A 17368-nucleotide genomic window follows, 5' to 3' on the forward strand; every position below is an offset into this window, starting at 1 on the left:
GATTGTAGTGAGAGATAAACCAAGCCTGGCTAAACTACAGATCATGTCCATTAGCTTTAATGTACTTCCTAGGAATTCATACTGCATTCATCACTGGGGGATTGGTTGTTACCAGCTGATCCCTGCTGCGGGGGCCTAGAGAAGGTGAAGTGATAGTTTCAGTCCAGTTCCTAGTGGCCAGAAGGCTGTATCCCAAAAATAATCAGAACTGACCCTCATGTGGTTGGTCTCAGCTAACGAAGGAAACGGTCCCCGGACGAAGGGCGCTATGCCTCATACACAATCTCTGGACTGAGTGATCCGGGCATGGGGATGGTGTGGCCAGGGAGGAGTGCTGTGGAGGCAAAGGACTGCCAACTAGGAGACCCAGAGGAGGCCTGGGCCAAATTCCTGCTGTTGCCACAGTGGGGCTAACTTCCTGATGTTCCTCTCTGGTGGGTTTTCCCTGGGGGTGGGCAGTAATTCCCTCTCCAGACCTCACCTGCCTCAGCAGCTCAGCGGCAGCTAGGTGGGGGAATCCATGGCACTGCCCGCACTGCTCTGTTGTGCACAGAGGCCTTCACTTTGCACGTTTCAATGCCACGACTGCTGGAGCGGGGGTTGTAAGGCACTTGGGGCTCTGCTTGGAGGAAAGACGCTATAAAACGATCAGAAAACAAGAGATTTTACTAGAAACAAAAAAAATTAAAATCCCTGCTGGGGTTTTTGGCTAATTGCAAATCAGAGCGCGAGGGCCCTGTGCTACGCCTCCTGGAGGATCAGTCTGAGCCCAAGGGGGGGACTACAGTGGCTTTAAGGCACATTTTGGACCCTGATTGGGTGTTGCTGCCAAGGCTGAGACAGCTTAGGCAGCTGAACTGCCTATGGGAGACTGTGCCAGCCAGAATCGCCTTAATGGCAGCCCCTACAGCTTCACCCACACCCCTCACTCTCTGCACTAGGGGATCTAGAGAGAGCCACATAAGTCCAGTTCCTGAGCCAGAGGAATTGTCCCCTTGCCAAACCCAAGGCTTTCACGGCCCCCTCACTGCCACAGCTGCTCACGGGGGCTATAGCAGGAGGGAGAATCCGTCCCCGAGTGCAGAAAAAGGAAGAGGTGGTAACACAAATACCCACAGAATGCTGCAGAGGTAACCAAGGTACCTAGCAACCACAGCTAAGAACAGTGAAGGGCTTGCTGACCTGGTGCAGTAAATACACCTTCTTCGGTCACCCTCAAACCACTTGACTGACACTGAGCTTATAACCTTGCTGCTTGATAATAGAAACAAAATATGCTTACAAACTGGTGGGCAGGACTTCTTGCCAAATGTCGCCCTGCTAGAATCCATATGCAGTAAATTAGGAGGTCCTGTGGAAGGGGCCGGGGGTGATCTCATCCTCAGGGCGCTGGGATTGAGCATTTCCAGACACCACAACCCTTGCATTTTAGATGTGTTATGACTCCCACCTGCAAGCAATTAGTGATTCTTATTCCATCACGATCAGCCCTGACCGAACTGGGAGTAGTGGCCTCAGCTCTGGAATCTGGAAAGGTGATGGTTTTGGAATGCGTCTTTTTTGGTGTGATGTCAGTTTCGTCTCAGCAGGGGCGCCTTGTGGCCATGGGCACTGTCCTCACTTGTAGTTGGAAAAGTGCTTATCATTTTCCAAACGTCTGCTTCTGCAGCAGATGGCGATGGCCGCTGCCCCTTTGCCAGCGAGAGCACTCGTTACCACGCAAGTGTCATCCACGGCGTAGGCGCCAAGGGTGCCGGGCCCCCAGGAATACGCATTGCATCCTGTCAGAGTCCAGCCTTCATCACAGGACACTGCCACCTACCAGGAAGAGGGATGGAATCACTCTTTGTGGGGAAATACTAATATGGGTACGATTGAGAACTGGGGTTAGCAGGGACAGCTCCATTTATTTCAATGACTGGAGTGATGCTACGTAAAGCAGCTTTATGGGGGGGGTTATGAAGAACCGTTAGAATGTGGTAAGAACGATTTCAATAGACAGCTAGCAAAAGGATTCTGAAAATACCTACTGTGATTGGTTCTGCCATACCTTTTCTTGGAAGCCCACGGGTGAATGTTCCTTCACCTGGCATTCAATGCTGGGGGCGTGGCAGCAGGAAGTATGCAAGGTCACGTCTGTTCTACCTACGCATTGGTGGTGTCCGGTCTCCATCCTTAGAACGGGTCTGACATTGTCACTAAACTCTCCAGCAAGAGAATGGGAGCTACAACCTGCCAATAATACAGAACACTTCCAGGTGAATGCTCAGAGCCTGCTCTTGTGAGCAATTAGTTGTCAGGGAAATAAGTTTCTCTTAAAAACATGAAGCAGAAAATAGCATGGAATGGTGCAGGGGCAGCATCTCTGCCAACGCACCTCAAACCGGATATGAAATGCTCCCGGTTATCACCAACGGAGGCCGCTCCAGGGTGGACAATGTCAGTCAAACCAGCATGGCGATTGTGATACATGGGCAAATACACTCCAGAGGGTAAGACGAGACTCAAAAATTGTACTTGTGACCTAAGCAGGGTGTTTAATTTTGAACATCAGGGCTAACAGATTATTCATTTTGCAAACCACCAGAAATCCAGGAACTGGAACCCACAAACAACAGCGAGAGGTGCTCTGAGCCACTGAACCTGTCAGCATGCTAAAGGAATGTGTGTGTCACAATCTCCCATACAAGGAGAACATGAAGTACTGGGAACAGAAACTGAAGTATCAGCTAGCTGCTTAGTTCAGGAACTATCAAACCAGCCTATACGGCACAAAAATAAGACCACGGATATAAATTAATCCAAGGACCTCCAAGCACTTTCTAAATATTCAACTGAACTTCCCAAGTGAATGTAGTAGGATTATTCTGGTTGCACAGGTGACTAGGCGGAGAGGGCGTTTGATAAATTATAAGAAGCTGGAATTAACCCTAAGACTCCCAGGAGTTCCTTTAAATTGGGTATCTCACTTATAAACAGAATGGGCTGGTCCAGCCTCATACAGCAGAGAGTAAGGTTGGATCAAGTACTGCTGCTCTAGTTGTCGTCAGCAAGACAGCCTACCGTACCAGTCAAAACATGGTTCTCCTTGGAGCAGCCCACTCCAGGTGTCGAAGTACCATCTGCAGTCTGGGAGCTGGTGTGAATCTGGCAGTCAGCTTTGGGCCAAATGCAACACCTCGCTATAGCGTAGACACCATGGCCGCCAAATGCATTGTGAGCCACACACTGCTTCCTGCCTCCGTGAACCTACAATTCAGAAGGCACCATTGTAAGGCAACGTTTCCGACATTTCTAGTCCCTGCTCACGGGAGCTGCAGGAGCCTTGAGGTTGTTCCCCACACACACTATTTGCTAAGGGACAAATCTGACAGCCCTGATGGAGACCAAATGCCTCTGGAGTGCTGGAAGGTTTTGCCTGCGTAAGGCCTGATGGGTGGGATCTTCAATGGACTATTGGGTCCTAGGCAGAGGCCTAGATGCTAAGATATTTAGGGGCCGGACTCCCACTGAAATCAATAGGAGTCAGGCACCTATGTACCTCCTGAGGAACGGCCTGAGAGATTTCAACAGGACATGAGATGTATGAGGGCCAACTGCAGCACCCCAAACCTCCCCGCCGTGGAGCATCACCTCAATACGCTCTCCTCGCCGCTTGCCGTTCGTGGAGAAGCTTGAGCAGCTGAGCATCTCCTCGTTCCCACTGCAGCGCACGACAGCTGTCGCAGAGCGAGTGGACCCGGATGGGGCAGACCACACGGAGCGGCAGTACAACTGCTCACCTGAAAAGGGACGGCTCAGTCATCAGTCCCGGGCAGCAGGTTTGCTTCCCGTCGATGCCGCGTCTTCCGGAGCACATGGAATGCTCCAGGGGCCGCGTTCAGTCACGTGAGTAAGTAAAACGGCAACGAGCAGGCTCGGTTCTGCACCAAGCAGCACGTATCGCTGACCACAAGAGGTTTCAGAATGAGAGCAAGCCCCGCTGCGCTCTCTACGTGCACAAACTCCCTGCCAACTTCTGAAAACCGGACCCTTCTGCCCTGCCCCAGCTCTGCCTAGTCCCCCCAAGGCCCCGCCCCCTGCTCTGCCTACTCCCGCCAAGGCCCCGCCCCCTGCTTGCTCGCTGCTCTCCCTCCTCCCCCTTCCAAGTCGCTTGATCCTTTCCTCCTCCCTCCCCCTGCGCAGCTGGGCTCCCTTTGCTCTGGGGCTGGGATGGGAGCTGCGGCCTGAGGAGGAGCCTGCTGCCTGCCTGCCCACGAGATGCAGGTAGGAAGCAGCCTCGGCTAAGCAGGGACTGGTGGGGGTTGATGACCTGGCATCTCACCTGCCACCCTGCCCGCAGTAACCGGGCTTTTGGTGTCCAGTCAGTACATCTTTTCAGTCCCCTTTCTGACTAGACTTTGTGGTTGAAAACCAGCCACATGGCAACCCTACGTGACTTTCTTTGCACAAATCCAGCACAGTCAAGTCACTAGGGATAACTTACCTTAGGCCTACAATGCAATTAAAAACACGCAGCTGGCCCACGTCTGCTGACTCGGGCTGGTGCTAAGGGACTGTTTAATTTCAATGTAGATGCTCTGGCTCAGGCTGCAGCCCAAGGTCTGGAGCCCCCGCGCCCCAACATCTACACCATAATTAAACAGCTGGCACGGGCCATCTGTGTGGTTTTCATTGCAGTGTAGACGTATCCTTAGAAGAGAATTCCAGCCCCTAAGTGGGTGTTGTTTCAGTCATGCACAGCTCAGCCTTAGTACCACGGCAATGCTGTCACCTTGAGCCTCTCCCTTGGCTGCACATCTGCCCCAGGAAGCGTGCGTGACTTACCTGCCATGAGTTTGCTGGGCAGTCCTGCCACTCTGTTGGGCGTGACCAGCCTCTGGCCTTCAGGAAACCAAGCCTCATTGATAACGTTTTTGGTGGAGAAGTGAATTAGCCTTTGCCTCAGCTCAGAGAGCGTCAGAGCAGAGTCAGTGTTCAGAACCATGGCTGCGATGCCTAGGAGAGACGCACACACGCCATTTCGATTTTAAAATGCGGATTTGAAGGTGAGAACGCGTATAGAAAGCCCTGGAGAATATACAGGCAGGCAGCAGTGTGTCTGCTTTAGATTACACCTCCAGGTGCCAGGTCTGCTTACACCTGGCAACGTCATTGCAGAATTTGTGTCACCAAAACCAAGTCTTCATTACACTTGTATTTGCACTGCAGCTATGTCAATTCAGAACCAGGCACATTTCAAAGGGGGAGAGAGACCTGACCACCTACCATGGATCATCAGTTTGAACCCAGGATCTCTCACACTAAAAGCAAGATCTTCTACTTCCCAGCCTAGCCCCTACTAGCTATAGTCAGCTCACAAGCCTCTTTTGTAGATCAGCCACTAGCAGGGGACAATGACCCATACTGAGATCACGTGAATGACATGCGCACTGTCCTTGGAGCAGACATACAGGAGTACCTGAGGCTGTGATCGTCACAGGGTGTAATGAAGAGGGAATGTTGGGAATATTTTTATGATGCCTATGCATGCCTCAGTTTCCCCCTGTGCTTTGCACTGCTGTGCACGAACAGTGAAGGTTACACAGCTACTCTTGGGATAGAACAGAGCACATTAAGTGTTGAGTCACATAACTGCTGGGGATGGTATGAATGGGTCATCTAAGGACTGGCTGAGACCGACCCATATCAACGGAGGATCCAGAAAGAGAGTGGGAACCCCAATGGCCAGAACATTCATAACTAGCAACCAAGAGGGAGGAGATTTTCCCCCACCCCTCGCCAGGAAGCAGAGCAAAAGCCGCAGCTGGAGAACCAAGGGAGAAGGTGCCAGGTGCCTGGGTTAAGAGCTGGCCTTTGGAGACACACACACAGACCTGGGGCCAAGGACAAAGGGACAGAGACTGGGAGAGCAAGACAAGATGGCTTTCACCACAGCCAAGCCAGACTCTGTCTTCACCTTTTCCTCTCTTTGCTAACCGAAGGACTGTTCAATGCTGTAGGACAGGTGCCAACTAAATTGTTAGCTTGTTTTGGAGAGCCGGCCTAGGGTGGCTGCAAATAATCACGGCACCCTGAAGGAGCACCGTACAAGCCTCCCAAAGGAGTCTGGCTTGGATGGATTCACTGCAGGAAACCATGGATCACTGGCACCTACAAGCCCAGTTGCAGAGTCTCGGAGGCCACGGGCTTGCCCCTGTGGCTCTATCGGAGTCCTTGGGGCCCAGCCCACGAAAGGGGTCACTGCCAAAGGGGTCACTGCCAGGCTGGGGGATGCACCAGACGCTGTGGATCTGTGACACGTGGCTACTGGGTCACTGACGACACTGCACCAGATGAGCTCTCCATTCGGGACTGGACCTCATCACACCCTGGATATCATGCCGCCCCTTCAGTCATACTCCAGTGCAGCGCCGGCCTTCCATTTCACCCTGCGATTCATCAGGAAAGAAGGAAGTTCTGCTTTGCAAAACCAATATTCTCCCGACGGGATCCCACATTTTGAGATCCTTAAACTTCACCTCCAGGCAGAAACATTTCAATGCACAAGCTCAGGTTTCTTCTTCATTTAATTCTTCGCTGATACACAGCAGCCTGATGGAGGGAGGTGCACGAGGAAAGAATCATATAGGGAACCACAGGTCCCCGCAGCCTCCTCTCCACAGCATCAGCTTCAAAACCAGTTCACTCCCCTAAATGTTCCCATTAAAAATGTTAGTGACCTAGTATCAAAAAAACCTGTTGCCATCTGAGACTATTTTCCCCTAACATAACCTGCCGCCTAATTGAAAGCGTTCTTTCCTCATCGTAAACGTTTTCTCTTCTTCCCCTGCCTGTTCATCCCGTAGGGACCCATACTCTACAATCCCACTAGGACAGAGCGTGTGTATTTATGGTCTGAGATGGAAACGTGTTGACAGTTAACAGTACTCAGCCTTGGGCCAATGAATCCACAAGACACATCACTATTAGATCACAGCACACAGCCGGGCATTTCCCACTGCTTAATCAGGGCACAGGCATGGATCTGCATGAAGCTGCTTTGTAAGGCTGGAGATGGGGCGGGGGCAAAAACTGATGTACTGATGTAGATGGACAGCACAGGGAGGGCCTTGCCCGATGTGGCCCAGATGCCACAGTACGTCTACACTGCAAAGAAAAACCCACAGCGCGGGCCAGCTGAGTCAGGCTTGCAAGGGCTTAGGCTGTGGGACTAAAATTGCTGCACAGATGTTCCCATTTGGGCTGGACCCCAGGCTCTGAAATGCGGTAAGCAGGGCGGGTTTCAGAGCCCTGGTTCCAGCCCGAGTGGGAACGTTCACACCGCTATTTTTAGCCCCCAGCCTGAGTCAATTGACCCAGGCTCTGGACCTTGGTGCCATGGGATTTTCTTTGCAGTGTAGATGTACTCACAGTCCATACCAATGGTAGCTCTGGGCCATGGCTGTCAAATAGTGTAGCATCAGGCCATGCACTGACTGCTTGCAGCCTTGTGTACTGTAGTTTTATCTTACGCCTTCCCCTGGGGCAGCACGATGCCTGTTTTGTCTGTAGGGCCCCACCTACACTGCATGACTCTGGTCACCTTCCAGCAGCCTCAGAAACAAATCACCTGACTGCAACCAAGTCCTGCCTTGTCTTTACTACAAGAGACACAGCAGTTGTTACCTGAGAGGGATAAAACATGGCTCCGCTTTGCAGCACCGATTAGTATATGGCAAAGCCTAGAAGCCCCAATGGAGATCAGGCCTCCATTGCGCTAGGCGCTGTACAAACACATAACAGGAGAAAGCCCCTGCCCCACTGAGCTACATAGACAAAGGACTATTATCCTAGTGTCACAGATGGTGAATTGAGGCACAGAGAACTTAAGTGACTTTCCCCAGGTAACACAGGAAACTCAAGTCCAATGCCTCCCCGCTCCCGTCCGAGGAGCTAGGACTCATGTTTTAACCACACCCCCGAAGTGCGATAGAACCCAGTTCTGCCCAGGTTGCACTTGTGCTAGTCAATGTAATGTGCTTTGCTGGGGATGGTTCATTTTTACCCTGCTAGGCAGACGGTCACAGAGCCACTACTGCTTGATGCTACTGCTGCATTTAAAAAATACAATCGATTCACCTGCCACGTGTGCAGCGGCTTGGGACGTCCCACTCTGGGAAGTGAAGCAGGTGCTGCAGTCGCTGGAGGCCCCTATGATATCGTCGCCCGGGGCAAAGACATCCACACACCGGCCAAAGTTTGTTCCTAAGGCTCCCATGGAGGCGGGCTGGTCCTGGAAGTCGGTTGCCCCAACAGTGATCACCTGAGGGTTAGAGCACAATGACACGAGTCAACGGGGACGTCAGCAGCGAACGGGTTGTCCATAATTGCATTAAAAGTCCCAAACCAATCCACCCCAGCCTGTACAATTCCTCCTGCTCACCAGGGTGAAAACTATTGAATAATGTTTTGCCTTCACAGGAACACAAAACCACGCCCCTCCTTCAGGATTAGAGGAATTGTAAATGACTAGGACGATATAATTCCTCAGGGAGACTCAAAGTTCATTGCAAGGGTGGGGATAACCAGGAGCCCAGAGCTCCTTCCAGCAGGAGCGATGTGCTTCGGGGCCCCCTCCCCACACCAAACAAACTGCGGTGGGGACTCTGACCCATAGCACGCTTTGTCCAAAGGGCAGGACATTCTACACCCAAAGAAACTTAGGCACAGATGGGGTGACATGCCTTGGTCAAGGCCAGACGACAGCAAACCTGTGGCAGAGTCAAGAATAGAAGCCAGGTCTCTCAGTACCCACTCAGTCAGTGAAAGCAGTGTCCTAGCCCCATACCTCTGGTTCAGACGCAGGTGAGTACAAGCAGGCATCCTCCTTGTAGTTGCCAGCTGCAGCAATCATTACCACTCCCATCTGCACCATCAGCCGACAAGCTGCATTCAAAACACGGCTGTAACCTCCAGCAAAGGGGAGCAACACCACCAAAGGGGTGTAGGGCTGGGCAGTCAGGGTCTTCTTGATAAATTCCAGGCCTGTTGATCAAGCACAAATGAAGCGGACAGAAACCGATCACAGAAAAGGACAGCACTAATGACTCACTCGCATCCTGCTAGCTGGGAAGTGGGGGGTCAGATTCAGCTCTCCCCTCCAGCTGGAAATAAGCAAGATCCTTTTCCGGAAAACATCCTTAGCAATAAAATACAGGGAAAGAGACTCGGTGAATCAGCAACTCTTGCTCAGTACAGGCGAGCAGGCTGATGGGATGAGTCAACAGAACCCCAGCAGAGGTGCCCTCCGGGAGGGGCTCTCCTTCCAGTGAGGTTAGCAAAAGCGGTTAACCCAGCGAGTGCACCGTGTCACAGAGTGTTCAGAGGCACATCACAGTGAGGTGCTAAAGGTCAGTTTCAAAAGAGCTCAGCAGATTGGGTGTGGGGCACTTCTGAAAATCCACTTCTTAGGTGCCTAAATGGGAGTTGAGCGCTTCTGACAATCTGACCCCATGGGCCTGAGCCAAGTGCCACTGGAGCCAACGGGCGTTGGCTTTCAGTGGGCGTTGAATCGGCCCCTAAAATCCCAACTGTCCAGGCTCTCATGAGTTAGACACTACACACCTCAATGGTTCTTACTCACCAATCAGGGTCCCGCTGACCGTGCCCTTGCCTTGGCAATTCAGCACCCGAAGGCTGCGAACGCTGGCTCCCTTAGCCACGCCAGCGTCCCTCCCGCTCACCACGCCGGCCATGTGGGTTCCGTGGCTATCGCACTTGCTGGCCTGCCAGAGAGGGGAAGTCAAGCAAGGCAGCGAACGTTTCCAGAACCATCCCATTCACTGGCACCAATACACACGCTTGGGGCCCAATCCTGCAAACACTCACACGCACGATAGTGCTTCCACTGACGTCAATACAGAGGGACTCATGCATGTTGGTGCATGCAGGATCAGGCCCTGTATTTGCTACCACCATTCCTATCATTACACTTTTATGCTATTCTCTAGCGTATTAGCCATTTTCAGTGATACAGCTGCTAAGTAACACAGGAATTGCTCGCGGGGTCAGCCCCATAGTCCATCTAGCCCAGTATCCTGTCAGACAGTGGCTAGCAGCAGATGCTTCACAGGAAGATTCAAGACGTGGGACAATCTGTCCCCCATGAAGGTTTGATCCTGATCCCTAGTAGTTAGAGACTGGCCTAACCCCTGAAGCATGAGGTTTTATCCCTTCCAGAATTCTTTCTTTGCATTAACTCTGGATAGTCTCGTTATCCATATAACCATCTAATCCCACTGAAGGCCCTGGGCTGTGAACTTGAGATGCAGGTGTTCTTAGTCTTTGATCTCTCTTAGATTTGCTAAGCATAACACATAATAGTGGGCAGAGTCCTATAGAGAGGGGTGGCAATTGTGCAGGGTGCCAACATGCTTCTGTTGCCCTGGGTTTGGGATGCTCACATTACTCTTACGTCAGCTGGGCCCCATTCCAATCACCACAACCTGAGCTGTTCCTCTCACAGGCAGTGAGAGCCCAGGACCCTGACAGAGCCCATAGGCTCGCTCACCTGTCTGTGAAAGCGCGTGCCGTCCTCCTCTGGCACGTTCTCGAAGTCAGTCACAAACACTCTGCCCTCTATCTCCCGATGGTTGCTCTGGATGCTGGTGTCTAGCAGGTAAACCTCAACCAGATCTCCTTTATCTACCAAACACAAGCCATGGCACAGTCAGTGTGAAAGGCAGCAATGCCCTCAGAAAGCACACACACCGTTATGGCCAGAGCAGTCGTAGCTGTCATCAGCCCAGCACTCTAGCCGATGACAGAAATGTTTTCTGGGCACTGCCATCTTACAAACCACATGGCTACATTTTTACAGCCAAGTTATCAATTCCTGCAAACTGTGGCTTGCAAGGGAAACAACAACAAACAATGCATCCATCCAGGTCCTATATATATATCCCAATCCTGCAAACTCTGCATGCATACAGCTCCCACTGACTTCCAGGGTAGTTATGCAAGCTCCCTGGCCCCCCAGAACCATAGCTATAGCAGTTTCTTCGGTTCTCGACTCCATCCTCCTAAGGACGCGCACAAGGCGCCAACGACCTGCAGGGAGAGCAGGAGAAAACAGTGTAGACCAAGGGCTGTGCTCCAGATGTTGCCAACCTGCCCTGTCCTCACATGGTAAATGTATCCCAGATTTGGAGGGGAAGGTTACCACAGAGAGTTGATTGGCTCCGCCCCCTCCCTAGCAAGCCACGCCCCCTCAAAAGCTCAGAGTGCCAAAGACACCAACAAACTCCCTGGAGAAGAGGACATCAATCCCCCTGGGGTAGGAAGAAAGGTTGTGTCTGAGATTCGTGTTCGTTTTCTGCACGCACTTGGAACTACATTTGCGCAGGTTTCCTACCTTCTCTGCATGCATTTGGAGGGTTCAATTTTGCCCCTGGAAATCATCTCCTGCCCCATGAATTCTCCTTTAAAATAAATTCAAATAAGGGGGGGGGGAGGGGGAGAGAAGAGCCCTTACTGGGAGGGTTATATTCGCCAGACTTGTACTGTGCTGGGACGATCCTGCCGAGGTTCCAGGGAATGCTCTGAGCAAACACGTAGGAGTCCTCTTCAATGTAATCAACGTGCGGCAGCCGCAAAGCCTGTGCAAAAGAAACATCACAGAGAGATGGCATGGACACACCCTAGCTACTGAGTACTCGGTGCACACCACGCAGAACAGGAACAACGTGGGATGCGCTCAGCTGTTCTATCTAGCAGCTTCCTTGCACTGGGCCAGGGAAAGATTGCAGCTGCCCAAGGCAGGTGCTTATTCTCTCCTAGGCTCTGATGCTGCACGACTGAAGCTGATGAGGGCTGAGTGCTCAACTGGTCAAAGCCCAACCAGCAGGATGACGCACCCACAGAGCTTTATTTGTCGAATGTGGGGAAAAAAAACAACCTCAAATCAATCCCAGATTCAGAGCTGCCTATTAGGAGCCAAACAATCTGCGGGTGTAAACTGATGCCCTGGAGTCAGCGGCGCTGCACCAGTTCACAGCAGTGGAGAAAGTAGTCCTCAGTCTGAGTCTGAGAGCAGGGTTTGTTACTCCAGGCATTCCAGCTCTATTAGCGCCTGTCCCGTAGCTGTACTAAGGAAGCCTGCACAAGGGACGAAGAACTGACGCCGTGGGAGACGGGGCCATGCCGTAGGCTCGATTTCCAGTGAGACCTGGCTCTACGACTGATGATGGTCACAATGAGTTTCACAATATTCTTGATGTGCCCATTCCGGACTGTCCAGCCCCACCCACATGACCAGTATCTTCCACTAGGGTGGGACAGCTCCAAGCAGAGGTGCAACCACAGACAAAACGCTGGTAGAGAGCAGGAGCCTCCTAATGCATTGAGGTGGCCACTTACAAGATACTAAACCGCCAGCAGTTGTCCCTGTAGCTCCAAGGTTGTGCCCTTTGTAACCCTTGCTAGAACACATGTACCACAGTGACCCTTCTTTCCTGGGAGCAGTGCTGGATGCAGCTCCCTGCAGAGCTCATCAATGCCACTTGCTCTGGAAGGCACAGAGGGGTTCCTAGAGACACAGGAAGCATGGTCTGATGGCTAAGGCACAGATCTGGCTGTCAGGGAATTCGGGTTCTAGGCCTTGCTCTACCACATTCATTTACTAATTTCTGTGCCTCAGCTCTGTGAGGTTCTATTCAGCAAAGCACTCTGAGGTCCTGTGGCAGGTGCAAAGGGGAATTACAGAGACCCGTGCCAGGCACTCCCTCTGCCAGGGGTGGCTGTGCTACCCTGGGAGCAAAGGGCTGGCCTCAGACCTCAAACTCAAGTCGCTATGTGGCAACACGCTTACACGACCCCTGACAGCATGACGGACCACATCTGCAACTGCAAAACGATTGTCCTAAGGCAGCGAAAACAAAGAACTTGTGAATGGCCCAGGCTCCTAAATCTGTAGCAGCCCAGTGAAGAGAGAACATAAAGTAAAACAGCTCCTTAACTGAATTTCTTCTCCTGGGGAAATCCCATGTTCTTCTCACAGTCACCTCCTCAGAAGAGGAGCACTGTATTGCCTCTGCTTAAGTGCAAGTTACGCCCATGTGCTCTTTGATCAGTGAAGACGTATGACTAGCAGCCACAAGTCTGTAACCAGTCATGTGGGTGGAGTACCTGGGACTTGCATCACCTTGGATTCCTGATTGGATCTACCTTACTTTGGATTCTTTCCGAGTTTTACAGACCCACCATTTACAATTTGTTTCAAATATCAGTGAGATCCCACACAAAGCAGCAGGCATCGGAAAGCAGGTATGCAAAATCAGCACAATGACTTTTGTCAGATTGGGGAGGGACAGTCAGACCCAAGGTCCACCTAATCTGGATTCTGTCTTGAAGAGTGGCCAGCACCAGATGCTTCAGAGGAAATTACAAAAAAGCCTCATGCAGGCAGTTATGGAATAATCAACCCACAGGAAAGTTTCTTCTTTAAACCCATAAATTAGAGATTAGTTTATGCCCTGAAGCATGAGGATTTACAAACCTTGCAAACTTTTGGATGGAGAGGTGGGTATTTTAATCCTTACTCTTGCAACTCTAGATGTTCTCACTATCTAGACAGACAAACATTCTCTAGGTTGTATCCTTTTACTTCCAGCATATGCTGCTTTCCTTGCCTTTCAATCTACATGGTTCTTGCCTCAAACAGAATTGTTACCACTGGGAAAAAAAACCTACTCTCCACACTGCCTGCCCTATCCCAGATGCCTCCGAACAGAAAACAAAACCAGTGCAGGCTGAAAAGACAGATGTGCAACATCCTCTTACCATATCCAGCACATCACTGCTCATCTTTACAAGAAATCCCTGGAACAGATCCTGGAAGATGTGAAGGATTTTGGTTAGGTAGCCATGCTTCGCTGCTCGAGCTTGCAGCCTGCGGATGGTTCTCTCTGTCTGGGATTTATGAGTTTCCTCCTTCAGCACCACTATGTACTGCCCGGGTAATCTCCACATGTCCTGAATTTAAACAAGCAGAAGCAGATTTTTCAAAGCCATGCACCTTCACAGAGCAAACACTGCTGTTCAAATTCTCACTGCAAGCTCAGTCACTTGAGCTGTTACTTTAATCAGCACAGCAGAGTTCATTTTGTAATGTAATCTACACATGATCTGAAGGAAGGAACTGAATGCAGTATTGTGAGCCCTAACTATTCAAAAATCATGAGATTGGCTTCACAGTCATGAGATTTTTTAAAAAAATAATTTAGGTTTTCTTTGGCTTCCGGTTTTCGAGTCTGCAGAGCCCACGTGGATCACATTTCCAAACTGTCCTCTGCAACCGGAAGGGCTAGAAACTTACAAAACAAAAGGGAGATTTTTACATCATCACTTGACTCCAGGAGCTGGGACTTGAAGAAGAATTTACGAGAGCTGGCAACACCATGAATGCACTGAGCCTGTATTATTCTCATGGAGAGGCACTGAGCTCTCGCAGCTGCAGATGAAGTAGTCATGGGGAGATGCAGGTGCCAGGTCCATTCAGAGCTTAACAGGGGAATGAAATACCCCACACTTCTCATTAAACTGCATGGACACAGTCACCACAGCAGCTGCATTATACTCAGAAAACATCTTACCAAGTCCCCAAACAGTGTGAAATCACCACTTCATCATGGGGAGGCAGAAGGCAAGAATGGGGGTTAAGTGGACAGTCTAGCAGGTCAGCGGGTGGGACACCAACCCAGCCCCATCCCATATGTTCAATTCCACTCTCAGTGACCAGAACCCTCCCACATTCTCAGGACAAGCCAACCGCCCTCCTGCCCAAATTTTTCTGTACCTGCAGCTCCCTGCATCACTTACCAAACCCTCCCCTCCTCAAGGGGAAGAAAAGGGTCTCCCCAGAGCTCTGTTTCTAAAGTCACGCAGTTGGCTCTAAAAGGGCTTAAGAGCCTGCTCCCGAAAGAGGTAGAAAAGAAACTACGAGGCCAGGTCCACAGCCTAAAGGCACCAGCCCATCGTAGCTGCAACGAGTTAGCGCCACAAGTCACTGCCTGCCCCCGCACACCAATGTGCCTTCCCTAAGCCGCCTTCCCAAGCATGGCTGCTTTGCAACCCCGCACGCTCCACAGCGCAAAGCCGCTCTCCAGAACAGGGGGCGCGTGGCTTTATTTATTTGATTTCTCTGGCTGTCACAGGACACAAGAGACGCTCAACGGACACCCAGGGAGCTCACACCAAGAAGGTGGCATGCGCCCATCCCTCTTGCCATCCCCTGGCACCGTCGCCTCTCGCCTGCTGCCCAAGAGGCTGTAGGCACGTCAGCTCCGTCTCTGCCCCTCCTTTATGCCTTGATCCACCTGATCACCACCACAACCCAGTGCTAACATAGAGACCTTTCATCAGGAGGGCCCGCAGGTGGGCAAGCAGCGGTGCAGCTAGAACCAGCAAAATTCATTTGATTCTTTACAACAGTTTGTTTTATTCATTTTATCCGCGGGGGGGGGGGGGGCGGATCCTGTCCCCCTGGAGAGGGAGGCTTGGGGGAGAATCAGGTCCTGCCCTTGCGGGTGGGGCAGCCTCTCCTGGGGGAAGTGGGGGCTCTTGCCCCTGAGGGATTGGAGGCCTTGGGGGTGGGAAGAGAGTTGCCTCCTGCCCAGCAGCGCGGGAACCATTTTTACAGTGGGGGTGCTGAACCAAACTGGTGTATGATGAAACCATTTCAAGCTGGGGCACCCCTCGTTCCAGCACTTACGGTCTCCCCGCCCCCCGAGGGAGTCGAGTCCTGCCCCCAGAAGGAGGGAGGGGGGGGGAGGCGAGTCCTACCACGGGGTGGGGTTACAGATTGAGCCTCACCCCGCAGCGACGGCTCCAAGTCTCCTGCCCCACGGGGCCGCTCAGGTTTGGCCGCACGGCGGAGAGGGGGGAGCCCAGGCGCCAGGGGGCCGTGGCCGCAGCTGGGCAGCCCCAGGGGCAGACGCCGGCGCGGCGGGGCGAGTTCTTCGTTTGTTCTGCACGGAGCCCCCCCCCACGCGGCTAAGGGACTTGCCCAAGGTCAGCCGAGGAGCCAGAGGCAGAGCCAGAAAGCGGCTCCCCCGGCCTCGCGCCCTACCGCCGGGGCTCCCCGGCCTCGCCGCTCAAGCTCCCCCTCCTGCAGCAGGCGGCTCCCCGGCCCCGTGCCCGCGGGCTCCAGCCCCCTTCCCCGCGACCCAGCCCGCGCTGCCGCCAGCCCCGACGCCGCTCACCTTGTTCGTCCTGTAGAAAGCGGCCGAGCCCAGCTGCCTCCCGACCTCCGTCTGGTTTTCCTCCTCCGACGGGAAGGACAGCGCCAGCTCGTCGTCCTCGTCGTGCTCATCCTCAGCGGCGGGGCCCGGGGCCAGCAGGGCCAGCGTGCCCAGCAGCAGCAGAGCGCGGGGGCAGCGGCCCATGCTCCGGGGAGCCTGAGAACCCAGGGAGCGGGGGCCGCAGCGCCTAGAACCCGGCTCGAAGGCGCGAGGCGGAGCCGAGAACCCGGCTCGCGCGGAGCCTTTGGGGGCGCGCGGGCTGAGCTCTGTGGGGACCCCGGCAGGGAGCGCGATCGGCTCCCCCGGCCGCTCCTGCAGCGGCTGCGTCGGATTCGCGCACGGCGAGTGCTCCCCTCGCGCACACACTCGGTGTGGCCACTTCCCCCCCTCAGACTTCCACGTGCTTCCCGAAATCTTTTGGGCGTGGATGTGCCGGATCACGCCACTATTGTCCCATCGGACCATTCCAGCTTGTTAAACATTAATTGGAGTTTTACTTATCCATTGAGATCAGGTTTCTGCCCCTTTTTTCTTTGCTGGCGTCATATTACAGGATTATTTAAGCAAAAAAAAAAAAAGAATACCATTCACAGCTTGAGGAAGAAAAATGCAGATTTTTCTGTGCATGAGCCACTCCAAATACACAAAGGAGAACAGTCTAATTAAATGCACCTGGGCAGTGATTGCATGTAATAGACATTGCTGTATTTTATACTTGTAATGTGCATGCAGTTTTATGCACACATATTATAAACTAGCAAACAGTCCTACTGTGGGTTATTGTATTGCTACCACATACAAGAAATAGTTGATTCCAGTTCTCCAGGGTATAATAAATTAACATTTTCCCAGTACTTTGATCCTAGGAAAGTATATTTTCCAAGGGCAACTCAGGCGTATCACACAATTGTACTGAGCCTAGCCACAAGTAAATGCTAACATTAAAACAGCAACATACATAGACATATCAAATTAGCCCAGCTAGGGACAAAGCCTCCTGACTGCAAGTCCTATAAATAAAACAGAGCATGGGGAAATTAATTTGTTTTTTTTTTTAATTAGCTATCAAAAATAAAGGGTTAACAAAA

General features: G+C 52.2%; 1 protein-coding gene across 1 annotated transcript; it reads right to left on the bottom strand.

Annotated features, from left to right (window-relative positions):
- Positions 1-1617: 1617 nt before the first annotated feature.
- Positions 1618-16745, bottom strand: PCSK9 (proprotein convertase subtilisin/kexin type 9). Its single transcript, XM_077824911.1, has 12 exons — positions 16242-16745; positions 13822-14013; positions 11516-11639; positions 10553-10686; positions 9626-9767; positions 8831-9027; positions 8122-8305; positions 4828-4998; positions 3634-3782; positions 3069-3249; positions 2051-2232; positions 1618-1818 (listed from the first exon to the last, which is right to left on the bottom strand). Exons 1-12 carry the CDS (start codon positions 16743-16745, stop codon positions 1618-1620), a joined length of 2361 nt encoding a protein of 786 aa, XP_077681037.1.
- Between the last annotated feature and the right edge of the window lie 623 nt (positions 16746-17368).

The sequence above is a fragment of the Eretmochelys imbricata genome, chromosome 8, assembly GCF_965152235.1.
Source record: "Eretmochelys imbricata isolate rEreImb1 chromosome 8, rEreImb1.hap1, whole genome shotgun sequence".
In the NCBI taxonomy this organism is placed as follows: Eukaryota; Metazoa; Chordata; order Testudines; family Cheloniidae; genus Eretmochelys; species Eretmochelys imbricata.